The sequence below is a fragment of the Amblyomma maculatum genome, chromosome 4 (assembly GCF_055883805.1).
Source record: "Amblyomma maculatum isolate TAMU_Amacu chromosome 4, ASM5588380v1, whole genome shotgun sequence".
Classification (NCBI taxonomy): domain Eukaryota; kingdom Metazoa; phylum Arthropoda; class Arachnida; order Ixodida; family Ixodidae; genus Amblyomma; species Amblyomma maculatum.
This window is the reverse complement of record NC_139347.1, coordinates 73,100,467-73,113,751: the sequence shown is the minus strand read 5'-3', so window position 1 is coordinate 73,113,751 and position 13,285 is coordinate 73,100,467. Positions and strand designations below refer to the sequence as shown.

Sequence of the window (13,285 nt, the reverse complement as noted above, 5' to 3'; positions counted from 1 at the left end):
GCAGCAGGTGTGCGTCGAAACAGGTGGGCGAGCCGGCATAGCGAAAATACAGGGATGCATGTAATGTCGCAGGTTCCGAGGAGCAGTATCTGATGGTGCCGCCGCCAAATGCACCACTTCAAAGGAAAAACACGAATAGAAGCATTTTCTACTGCCTTTGTACAAGAAGCGATGCGGTCGTCGACATAGGAATGTCAGCTATCATTGAAGTGTCAAAGCTGGCTGTCTAAAATTGAGCGCAATATCCCCTTAAGAGGAGCATGTATATTGAATGAATTTACTTGGACTTCTTGACACGGAAATACATTTTATGATTTGCAACATGCCAGGCAATGAAGCAGAATGTATCATCGCCAGATGTTTAGAATCTAAGCACTCCCCCCCCCCCCCCCCCCCCCCCCTACGACCACACACATGCACTTCTCTTTCGGAGTCGTTATCGTGAAAAATAGCGGTACATAGAACCGATCAAGTGTGGCGGTAATAAACCTTTGTGGCACGATACATTCCTTACTATGCTTAATGTTTGTATTCAATGAAATGTGTCTTTCATACTACCATGCTGATGACTCCAATAGTAACAAACACATTGTATTCGTATTAGTATTTACGAATTCTCGTTCACACCTTGTGCCTGGTCTTTCTTTTTAACGCCTTTTAGAAAACATGAAACGATAATAGCTGGTTTATACGTTATGCAGTTTGCTTCATGAAGAAAGAGTTGATTGCATGTTGCAGTTTAAAATACGAACTATGTCCGCAGCGCCCCACACTGCATTGAGAGAGTCCGAAAAATACATTCTAGCTTGTAAGGCTTCGGAAATTTTAGCTTATGTTATTGAATATCTTGGGAAGTTGGCAATGCGACCAGGACATACGGAATTTAGCATTTGCAATTTTCATTGTATGAAAAATTGGTAACAAAGGGTACATTTATGAAACGGCACTCCTTTGTGTGCACATGTCCTCATTAAGGCGCTATTCCTCTAGGTGGTGTATGCTAGGTCTTAGTACGCGCGCAGTATTGATGGTACGGAAATCTTTGTTTTCTTTTCAGGTCCAAGATACGATCGATAGGATTCACCAGGTATGTGGCTTCGTGGAAAGGTTGGCTCGCGTTTCTACAAGCACCGAGGCCATGGTCTTAAACCATATCGTAGAAAAAATGTTCCAGGGATTCTTCTCATTTCGACGTAAGTCTGGGCCCCATGGCATGGACCTAGAGTTCGTTTCCAAATGTCGAGCAATCCAGGATGAAGGCCAAAACTCCTTTCCCTGCATAAAGCAAGACGGAGCTGCCGAAAGTGCCCCACAGCAGTCATCAATCGCTCTGCCCTATGGTGGCGTTCTGTGTCCCACTGACCGCGGGTCCACACTGCGCCACAATAACCACCACACAACGTCACCTACGACATTTCGTTCTAAGTCGAGCCTTTTGTCGAAGCGTCTCAACTCTGTGAACAGTTTAGGCCCAGGCTCAAGCAGCCTCGAAGATGTTGGCCTTTATGAGAAGTGGTCGAATGGAGTCGCGGACATATTAAACAGTGGCTCGGACTTTAATACTCCGCAAGACTCTCCGGCGCCTCTGCCTCTGAGAGCTCTGGCTGAAGTCTCGTCCATGTACCAAGCTGACACTTGCGTAGGGTTGTACCTACTGAAGTCGCGATTCAAGCAGCGAAAGATGATTTATCGCTTCCTGTTTGGCAAGCTCGATGTCATGGAGGGACAGTTCACAGAGCCTTCTGGTGTGGCTGTGAATGCCCAGAATGACACTGTGGTCGCAGATACCAACAATCACCGCATCCAGATCTTTGACCGGGAGGGATGGTACAAGTTCCAGAATCACACTGCGGCCGCCGATACCGACAAATATCGCATCCAGAGCTTTGAACGGGATGCCCGATTCAAGTTCCAGCATGGCGAGTGTTGCAAGAGTGATGGACAGCTACTGTACCCCAACCGGGTGGCTTTGGTGCGGCATTCAGGTGACATTGTAGTGACTGAGCGCTCGCCAACACACCAGATCCAGATTTACAATCAGTACAGGCAGTTAGGGCGCAGGTTCGGTACTGCGATTCTGCACCATCCTAGGGGCGTGGCCGTGAACCCCGAGGGCCGCATGGGGATCGTCGACTGCAAGGTGATGCAGATCATCATCTTCGAGCAGGGCGGCGGCCTATTGCAGAGGTTTGGCTGCTTTAAGCGCCTCGAATTGCTTCGAGTGAAGCTCAGTCATCTAGAAGCAGCCATTCTTTCTGCTGAGGTAATCGTTGGCTAACGGAGCTTCTAATTTTACGCTGAGGATCATGCACATTGAGCATTTTTCTTCCATAATTCTCATCAACATCTTGTACTGCTGCGCTCTGCATTGCCTATCTATGCACTTGTGTTCTTATATGTTACAAATTGTTTCATTGGCGTAATACAGCCTAGGGGAACAGCGGTAATAAAGGTCTTGATACGGCGGAGTTTCACTTACCAAAAAAAGTGGACAGGGGTGGCTCCTGTACTAAAGTTTTTATTTTACACTTTTGTGACATATGAAATCAGTTTACATTAAAAGTAGGATTGATGTCATAAGAATGGGCGAATCTACTGTTTCAGGTCATCGCTAGTTCGTCCCAACTTTGTCCCTAAATTCCCCTGGGCTTGGCTTAACTTGCAAAGAACAGCTGTTGTGGTCTTTTTGTGCATTTTGTTTTTTTCTTTTGTTTGTGTAGGCCCAGCGGTGCCTTTCCAGCAGCTTGCCAACAACTTTTCGTGGGTCTGGCACGACAGCAGGCGCTCAATTGGGCTCGCCCGCTTCACTGCCCGAGGCATTCACGGCACCCAGCGCTGATGGGGAAAAAGGCAGCGGAGGCAGCCCCTCGGATAGCGGCTCTGTGGACAGTGCAGCTCTGCCCCAGCTAAGCACCAAGTGCAGCCTCTACCATGAGACCTGCACCGTTCCTAAGGTGCGTCTTGTGTACGATGGAGAGGGGTTTGTCTTCTGCAAACACCATGTGCTTCTAATTCTGAAACGACGCATGCTACCTTAGCGGCGGCTCGCGTTCAGAGTTAGGTGTGAGGCAAACTAGCCGGAGCAGTAGTACGGCTAGCAGCGTTATGAGTTATGCCGAAGAAGTTATTTTAAGCATCAATGACCCGCGGTGTGAAAAGCGCAATAATTTGTTATGCTATTGACTTAGATGACATTTCGCGGAATCGGTCCGGTACCATGTTTTACAGCTTCTTGACAAGATATTGGGAGAGCAAACTGCTTGCGTTAAATTCAATTGGTAGAAGATACAGTTAGTGCGACAGATGTATTTGTTTTATGATCGTCAAAATGCGAGCAGTTGAGTAGAAATTTATAAATCAGTTTCCATCCTCCTAGTCAAAAAGTTTTTGCAAATTTTTGAGAAGGAAAACATATGCGCATATTATTGATATAAAAAAATTCTTATGTCATTTTAGCTGGGGTGATGTGTTAAAGGCTGGTAGAGTGCACGGTTGACATAAGCTCCGTTCCAAACCACACATGAAATCGTTTTTGTTGCAGTGTACGTATATTTTAGCGCTTAGCTCCACTGCCAGCTCCGTTGTCTTCGTCCTTAGCCGTATATGGGCCCGGGTCTGACCAGTGATCATCCCAATTCCTACTGTGATAACATGTGAGCAGGCGGGGTTTTAGCAACTGCCTCGCTATTAGTTGCTCAGTCTCTAATTGAGGAGATGTGTGCTGGCCTGTATGCGCGAATGTTTCAGCGCAGACTCCAGGTTAAATTTTGTTGTCCAGCCGATACATCTGGCGAGAACCAGTAGCGAAGATAAAGCGTGATAGTTCTAGGCAGAACACTACAGAGAGCGAGATCGCACACAGAAGAAATACCTGTATGACCGTCTGGCCTTGCCTAAATAAGCCGCTTATGTTCGGACAACTAGATTTAATCGAGTTAAACCTCTGCAATTATATTTCCGTTAATGCTTTTAATAAACGGGCGAACCATTGTGCCTTTTCGATAGCCTTCCTTTGCAAGCCGTCCAGGAGCTCCTGGAACTGCACACAGATTTAAGACAGCATATTTGGGCTGGTCTGTGAAAACATCGCACCGTTCTCAGGGAACGTAACTTTGCTAATCAAGCCTATGGATAGTATAGCCTTGGTTCCAAGAAAAATTACATATTTTGAACGGAATCGGTACTCCTTAGGCTTGGTGATGACTCGTTTTGAAAAGTATTTTGCTCCCCTACAATGCAAACTATGACGTTGCAAGTATAATAGTGAGAGGTGGGCTAGTTGGTGACTAGTATTGAAATGCATCATGGAACCGCGCAAAAAGACAAGGGACGGGGACTTTAAACTTTGTCAGGAAAAGGGGCTTTGCCCTGTTGCCTTCTTCCCTGTCCCTTGTCTTTTTGCGCGGTTCCATGATGCATTCCAAACTATGACGCAAGCTTTATGCTCAAATTTTTATAGCTCCTGCCTTGCAGTTGGAGTTTGCTTGGAACAGGCTACTTCTGAGTTACAGCTCAAAGTCAAATGCTGCCTAAAGCGCGCTAACGAATATTCCTCAGATTTATCTTTACAAAAAAAAAAAATTATGCGGGAGACTTAAACACCGCCTTTAAGGATATCGCCACAGCCCAGGCTGCGAGCCCACATATTTTTACGTCGCCAACAGAGTAACTCTGCTTCTCCTGCTATGCCTTGATATGGCCGCCCAGTTAACCCAGTTTGCTTTATCGTAATATAGTATGGCCGCCCAGTTGCTTTCTGGGCGCCTGTTTCTGCGTTTCGCGTCGTCGTCGGCGCCGTCGTCGGCGTTGCCCTTCGTAACCAGCTCCGCAGCCGAGGCAATGCACGCTCCTTCACTGCCGGCTGCACTGACATTTCACGATTCGCTGTCTCATTACTTGGGTGCCCCAACTCGGAGCCACCCTAGCGACGTTTTATTAGGCATCAGCATAACAATGAAAAAGTGTGCTGCACTCTATGGGCAAAATGGGACGGTAAGATCACTTAGCTATATCAGTTTATTATAGCAGGGTTCCACACTTCCTTTGTTAGCTGATAGAAAACTGCTTTGTTTGTGATCATTTCATAGCCTGTTACAATATAATCACGTGCCTCGCCTTGAAACCACCACTTTGATTCCTGGTGTGTGCGTGTAGTCTTTTTGTTTCAGCAGCTACTGCTTTGGTATTTTCGCAGGTGTTAAAGTGCTTGCACACATGTTGTCAGCCGTGCCTGAAAAAGGAGTGCACTGGGGACAGGATTCGTAGTCGTTGCCCCCGGTACATCCAAGACACACCTGTGCCAACCAGAGGCATGGCTGGCCTTCCATCCGACTATGCAGCCTCCAACCTCCTAGGAACAGTGGCCCTCGGAGGTGCCAGTCTTAGGTGCTCAAGTTGCAAGGTGTGTGAGCAGGCCACTGAAGACTGCTGTAACAAAATGTCTCCTACGTGACCCTTCCAGACGCTGTGAGCGCAGTTTGTGTGAAGAGCGATCTTGTAGCTTCTGTGAATTGAGTTACCTATCGCAGTGACCCTCCTTTTTGGTTGAATTGAGTACAGATAGTGTATAACTTTGATGTTATGTTAGATAGCAAAGAGTAGAAAATCTGCCGTTTTCTGACTTTCGCTTGCACAAAATCAGATTGTTTAGTGTGTGGATTTACGTAGACACACTAATGATCTTCCATATCAACAAGGAGTGTGTTAGGTGGCGTCTGCTTGTTCTGGTTGTGCCAGGCAAAGGCAGTCAGTGACAATGCAACAAAATCTCGTTAATTCGAAAGTATAGGCAATTTGAACTCACCTAAATACTGACTGACACCTATGTAACTAACTCTGTGGAGTTGGATGCTGGTTAATTCAGGTATCGGCGGGCTTGCATCAATTAATTGAGATGAGGACTCACGTCAAGGTACGAGCCGTAAAAGCAGCGATCTGCCAAAGAGCGCTCTTGAACCTAACGCGCAATTGTGTGGAAAAGTAGTGTCAGCGCACATCAGGAATGCGCGCTATAGCAGACAGAACGGTTATTGGGAGCACCATATTGCTAAGATAAAGCTCAGAAGTATTGTTTCAGTTCGCTTCTTTAATTTCACTCCAACCCGCTGTTTCCATCAGGCACAGACTTTGGCCAGGCCCGCCTTTTTGTTCACATCACGTCACTGGCCGTTTAGTTTTACTTTAAGACGGAATCACACCATTTTACTGGATACGCATATTTATCTCGCATCCACGTGCTTCCTCAACTGTCCCATTGCACTGGACCAATTTCTTTGATAATGCTTCATCGCACAGCCCACAATTTGTGTGGTGAAGCATCTTCGAAACACGATAGTTTTCTTTTTTTTTTTGTTTGCCAAACAGTCTGAGTATTGCACAGGGATATTGTCTAAAGATTTGAGGGTCCCATGTTCGATTTATTCATGCTCAATTCTGCCTCTCCACACGCGACATCCGATTTCGCCGGTCAGTGCAAAACACTGGCAGTCAGGTTTCCCACTTAAGGGAAGCCTGAAAGGTGTATATGCGCCTTATTTTTGTTTTCGTATTTTATAATCTGCAGTAATGTTTAAATCATCACCTACACGCATCACCATGTGCCATTCGCCTACGAGCACTAAATTAGTTTACCTGACAGTGTGCATTCAGCACAGCATTAAACAGAACGGTAGAGAATCATGAATGCGCTGTTTTATGTAAAAAGCAGGTTGCTATTGCCTGATCTTTCAGACTTCTGCTTTTATGCAAATGGTTCTCTTGAGCTTCTGGAGGTCATTAAATAGCTTGAATTTATGATTATGCATTTGGGTATTGTAAGGTTTTCGGGGTCATTAAATAATTTGAACTGGGGATAATTTAATTTCTAATTGCCCTCTGAAGTTAAGGTTAATGATTTACTATGTGTGAAAGCTAGAAATTGCTCGTGTGCAAGAAAGCTGTGTTTTCTGTGACAGTTGTTCTGCACTGCTTTTTCTGTGCATCAGAAGCCAACTTCCTATGCTGTTCTTCTTACTTGCTACTTCTTTCCATGCTTCTCGCCGTCTGTTCTGACTCCTTTTTTCCTCCGCCGGGGTGAGACAGTTGTTAGGCCATTCGGCTGCTGTCCCCAAGCATGCGGGATTGAATCCTGGCGCGGTGGCCGGTTTTCGATAAAACGAAAAGCTAGGCGCCTGTAGGCTGTGTGATGTCAGGGCACGTTAAATAAACCCAGGTGGTCAAATTTTCGGAGCCTTCCACTACCGCGTATCTCATCGCTTGTGTTGCTTTGGGACGTTAAACACTAAAACCAAAACTTTCGGTTTCTTTACAAGGCTGCCACATGTGAGGACACAGGCCCTTTTGCCGGTTTGCGCAGGGCAGAGTCGAGTACAGTAGCCTGCTTCGCCTGGGCCAACTTCCTGTGCCCCAACTGTGTGATGGCGCACCAATTTATGCATTGCTTCGAGGGCCATCAGGTGCTGATGCGGGGAGAGCGGCAGAGCATGTGCGATGGGCTGCAGGCGCTACAGGACAAACTGGCCGCCTGCCTGCGCCACCGGTTGAAGGTGCTGCGCTGCTTCTGCCCATCGTGTGACCTGCCTGTCTGCAAGGCATGGCCTTGCTCGACCACTCTAAGGTAACGTGGGTGTTTCCCATCTGAGTCCATGGTGAGCGTGTCGCTTATGAGGAGCAAGTTTTCCAGACCCACCGGCCCTCAGGGCATGTAGATTCTGCGCAATAGGATGTCGGATTAAATTGATCCATTTTGCGATGGCTACATTTCGATGGAAAGGGAAATTACGAAGATTCGAGGATTGATTGACTTGGTCCGACGGCTAACGTTGCCACTACTCCGGACACAGCAGGGTAGAACTACTAGCCGCAGGTCTCAGCTTCAGCGCAAGAGATGAGAGCCGGAGATAAGTGATGGTGATAGAGATGCCGTGGTGCTGAGTGTTCTTTGTCTTATTTACACTGAAATTTGCTCGACAGGCCTTTTTGCTTAAGAACTCCAAGTGGTTACAATATTCCAGAGACCTTCGCATGGTTTTGATAGTCCATATGCAGCACTGATATGGTATAAACAGTGCATACCAAATACTCCCATGACCATTGTTTTCTTCTGACTTTATTCAATGAGCCACATTTTGTCATTCCGAGACTCGGGCTGGTGCTGCCTTTTCTTTGCAAATGTCTTTTTACGCCTATGAAGTTTTTTACGTTGTATAAATGTGCGACGTGGTCCTAATTCTGGTTGTAAATGTTGTAAATTGAGACATGTTTCATACTGTGAGCAACATGTTTGTTGCAGGTTGGGATTTTTTCGAAGGCGGGCTTTTTGGGCAGGCCACTGGGGGACTTGGTTTCTTAAGATCCAGCATAGTGGCTTAACGGCTATAGGATCAATCCTATAGGATATAGGCTGCTGGAGAGGATGTGTTGGTCATGATTTCAACTTTGTCAAGGTTTAATTTATAGTCCTTGTGATAAAAATTAGTCTTATTTTCACCCTTTCCATCTTCGTGACAATAAGATCTTGCATTTACAGTACGCTCTCGTTGATACGAATGCGGCTGATACGAATCTTTAAAATTCAGTGCTGGGATGGCATAGTATACAGCATGCAGAATTTTGCATGTTCCGAACGTTTCTCCATGGTACTATGAATTGTGTCATTATGAGAGGTGCTAATGCACCCTTAAAGACAGATCACTATATATTGCTGACACCGCAACTGTCTATATTCATGGAAAACTTTCTGTGGTTATGCAGCCAAAGATACAGAGCAGACACGCACCGGTTTACTGAGCAGCAGAATGTATTTTTTTCGAGAAATGTCGCGAATCATGCTCCAGAATATTGTATCATGAGGAAAGTGCTAATTTTAAAATTACATCAAGGTCAATACTAGCTTATACAGTTTGAGTATAGAGTATTTTACTAGTAAAATGCATCAAGCGCATACGCACTGTTCCGCTGCCTGCAGGGAATCTTGCGGAGCGTCCGTGATCAGCATCTGCTGAGTCTCCGTGCTGGTCATTATACGCTTTCGCAGGGCCTTCCTTTGACAACGCGTATTGTGTAGGCTTTTGAACAGTCAGTAATTTACGTTAACATAGGCCATTACTAAGTGTGCTAAGAAACACCTTTCTGCATAACCGGCGGATCAGCAACTGGTATTTCAACGTAAATGCAGATTTTAAACCCAAACCATAACTGAGGCCAGACATGTCCTAATTACTTTGTGTAGTAACACTGTTAGGAAAGTTCATGCCCGTAGGCTTGGCTGCACTGTGACAGGAGGTTGTCCTCGAGTATAGTCTCACTGTATGCACAAGGACCAGTTAGCAGCGGTGCGGCTCCTGAACTTCGCTTGATCGACTGACTGAGCATGGGCGCAGGGCCCATACATCGGCGACGTTGCGCTTGCTAGTCACGTCATATGCAGCGAGTAGTGAGCTGCGGCCGCACGGTCAAAAATGAATTCCCGTGTGGTGAAACCCATTTTGTTCCATTTGAGTCATGAAAAAAATTTGGTGACACAAAATATACCTCATCCCCGTGAAGTTCATGTCATCACGAATTTTCTGTGCTGTTGAGTTTTAGTAGGACTGCATGTACCACTTCCCGAGTTACTTAAGGGGTGTGTTGATAGGCTGATAGCTGTTGACAGTAGCTGTTGACAGATATGCGAAGTTGCATACCTGGATATCACATAGTAACACGTGCGTTCTCGTTTTGGTGTTTTATTGTTTCTGTACCTTCTATAAATGTGTTTTCTGCGATTAAACCTTAGTTGAGAGTCAGCGCTTGTCCCTGTGGTTTCTTCCTGTCGTCCCCGTTCGTTCGCGCTGTTTTTTTGGATGATGTATCACCAATTCGCCCGCTTAACTATTCTGATTAACAGCTGCGGCAGGCTATGGCATAGAGCGTTTGCTTTTGAATGATAGATGTTTCGCGCCAGTTCATTCTAATGAGCTCCTAAAAAGGGGGCTGGTCTATGATGAAATGCTCGGAAAGCGGTCATCAAGAGGCTCTATTCAGACAACGAAGTGTGTGCTGCAAGATGCCACCACACATTTCACCGTGCGCAACTGGCCCCGTGTCTGACCAACACCTCCTAGAACAAGACGTGCTGGTCTGACCACGTAGTTACATTGTTGGTTTTCGTAATTTCGGACTAGCCCACGGGAGTCGCGGATGACCGTAAATCAACCAGCTAACCATGCTCAGTGGCATGCCGCTTTGGGCATTTATTGATTGGGCCTTTTGTTCCTATATATTGCGTTGTTCCGAAACTGCACGCCCATCGTGTGTTGTTTACTGCTTTTATGGTGAATCATCGTTTATCCATTACAGGCCACGGGTGATGCTTCCCTACAAGCTGTTTGGGAGTGGTTGCTTCAGCACTACCACATCGGACCCGAAAGGAAGGAGGCCTTTGCCATTTTGGAGACAATCAGCTCTGACGCTCTCACAGTGCGCGTATTAATGCGTTGATGGAAATTCGAAAAACAGCCTTGTCGGGCTGTTCCCATTTCTAAAGCCTGTGATTATTGTCGAGTTTTAAAATAAATAAATTTATTGTGATGCAAGCGGTTGTCAGCCTAATGAATTCTGTTGTTCCGCTCGCTTTCTTTCCATAAGTTCCATATTGTGGTTTCTAGGAAACTGATTGTAATTGCTTGCTTTGCGCGTCACGTGCATCCGTTAGCGAAGTGACTTTCAGGTGTCTATCACTTTCATGAATTGAAGCGGAGCAGAGATGACAAAACCGTGAGTTGCTGAGAAGTATAGCCTAGCACGTGCTGATTGCGTGGTGAACCATTGCGCACGCACAGATCGCTTTGAGGCAGTCACATGTTTCCAGGCGGAATGGACGCCTGCTGCGTTGGCAACACGGTGGAGTCTATTCTTCCACCGTGGTCTGGAACAATCAGCGCGTGCGGAGTAGCGGCCTACGGTATCGGATCACGCTGGCGCTTGTGCACATGTGTCGCGCGGAAGCAGATAACTAACGGATCGCGCTACGCTAGAGCTATCTTTTATATATCTACATCCAAGTATAAACGAAGCATTCGCAGCAGAGAAGTTCGTGATTTTTAATGCCATTTGTTGGCAGCAGAATGATTATTTTTAAGTTCACAAATTTTTCGGATGGTTCGATTATCGGGTTATTTTCTGAATCCCGCTCGGGCCGAAAAATCGGCCAGTGGCTGTCTGCTTATTTGAGATAAAACACAAGTGATAACGATGATTTTTTTTGTGGTTTTGTCAAGCACTTGTCTTTTGTTGTTGGGATTGGACGGATTGCTCGAAATTCATAAAGGCCTCCGGACTTCGGTAGCCTTTTCGCAGTGTGGAGCAGTAGCGGCGGTGCTTCTTCACAAAACAGTCTTGTCGCGTTTTGTCGATGCTTCAACGTAACGTATACGCGGTGAGCCATCGCGGTGAAGCGCACAGTGCTGCGAGACTGCATATGACTAGAGTCCAGTTTCGGGATAGTGACAGGAGTATTTAGAATTCATGCCAGGGAGATATGCGTACGCATCAAAACAGCGTGACGCCATCCCAAAATAAAAATGTATCAGTGCCATCTATTGACGTCTAAAAACAGCGTCAGAAGCAACACGACTGGCCAATGCATCCTTGATTGTGGCCACGGGATCAAAGAAAGGCGAAAACAAATCTATACAACATAGCCATATTTTCGAAATGGGGCACTTTCTATTGTAGTGCCTGGGTAACGCAGATAAAGCGAGCAGTTATATATTTTATGCAATTCAGGTTTGCACAGGTCCGTTTGAGAGGTTGTTGGCTGCGTGGGGCGTACCTGGAGGCGATCGCCGGCCTGAATTATTTGGAGGGAGCTTCCGAAGGCTAGATGTACACTAGCGTTGGCCGGCACCGCGCTCCTTGTTTGGATTTCCGAAAATTGCAAGGTAAATTAACTATATTTTACTATACCGCCAGCAATTTCAATATAAGAGAAACAACGATTGCTACTTTCTCACTTTTTTTTTTTTTACTGCTCCAACTATTGATACCCGAAGGGATTTTTCTCCATATTGATATTAAATTCGTGTTTGAAACTTTGTATTCTCACGTTCTTTAAATAAGGTTTCACGAACAAATGATTGCAGCCCTGCATTGCTCGGATCCTGCTACAATTTTAAATTTTAATGCGCGATCTTAAATACGGGATCGACGTGGCTCAAAAAAAAAAAAAAAAACGCTGCCTCATCCTGAGCCACGCAACATTTGTAATAACAAATCAGTGCTGCAGGTAATAGGAGTATTCATTTTTATTTTATTTTCTTTATTGATATCCTCAGGGTAGATACGTTACAAAGGGGAGTGAGTTATATAAAAAGATATTGGTAAGCATAGCAAGAAATAAACGATACAGAATAACGAGGGTTATTGATAACAAAAAGATAGCAAATTATAATACAGATAAGTTTGTATGGCATATACAGTACAACGAAATGATTTGAAGGCATTACACAGTGACATTTCCATAAACGCGTTTCATGATTAGACATATGAATTAGGGCATGCGAGAGTTGGACTGTGAAAAAGGCTGACCGCCGAAGAATTGACGCGTTTGAATTGTGGTGCTGGCGAAGACTCTCGAGAGTTTCCTGGACTGCCAGAAGATCAAATCAGTCGATATTGTCGACCATAAACCCTGACTGCTCATTGGAGGGTCAAATTCTAAAGTTAAAGCTCAGCTACTTTGGTCATCTGATGAGAAGAGAGGAGTCGCTGGAGAAAGATTTGATGTTGGGAAAGGTTGAGGGTCGCCGGAGAAGGGGTAGGCAGCGAACGCGATGGTTAGATGGCATCCTCGAGGCACTGCAGATGAAGTTATGTGATGTTAGGAAGATAGTGAGAGACCGGAAAGCGTGGCGTGACATGGTCCGTAGGGTCACGAAGAGTCGGACACGACTGAACGACTGAACTGAACTGAAACAAGTGACACACACGGTGAGTACTTTGTAAAATACAGTAATAAAATATCAGGGTGCTAAATTTTGCGCACTGCAGATAAGGGATGTTGGATGATCATCGCAAGAGAAGAAGGAAGGCGATTCCAGTCATTCGGTGTGCGCGGAATAAAATAATCCGAAAATGTTTTCGTATTACATGAGATTGTGCCAACTTTATGAACATGATCTAAGCGCGAATACACACATGAAGGTGGAATGATCATTTCGTCATGGAGAGCTTTGTGGTGAAATATCTTATGAAATAGACAAAGCCGCACGGCTTTGTCTATTTCATAAGATATTTCACCACAAAG

General features: G+C 45.5%; 1 protein-coding gene across 1 annotated transcript in view; it reads left to right on the top strand.

Moving 5' to 3' along the window:
* The window catches only part of LOC146191396 (uncharacterized), a 151,456-nt gene that overhangs the window by 79,143 nt on the left and 59,028 nt on the right, over positions 1 to 13,285 (top strand). The window contains 5 exon segments of the mRNA XM_084600316.1: positions 1,058 to 1,827; positions 1,885 to 2,263; positions 2,721 to 2,954; positions 5,195 to 5,403; positions 7,355 to 7,594. Of these exon segments, the coding sequence (XP_084456442.1) occupies positions 1,058 to 1,827; positions 1,885 to 2,263; positions 2,721 to 2,954; positions 5,195 to 5,403; positions 7,355 to 7,594 (1,832 nt within the window).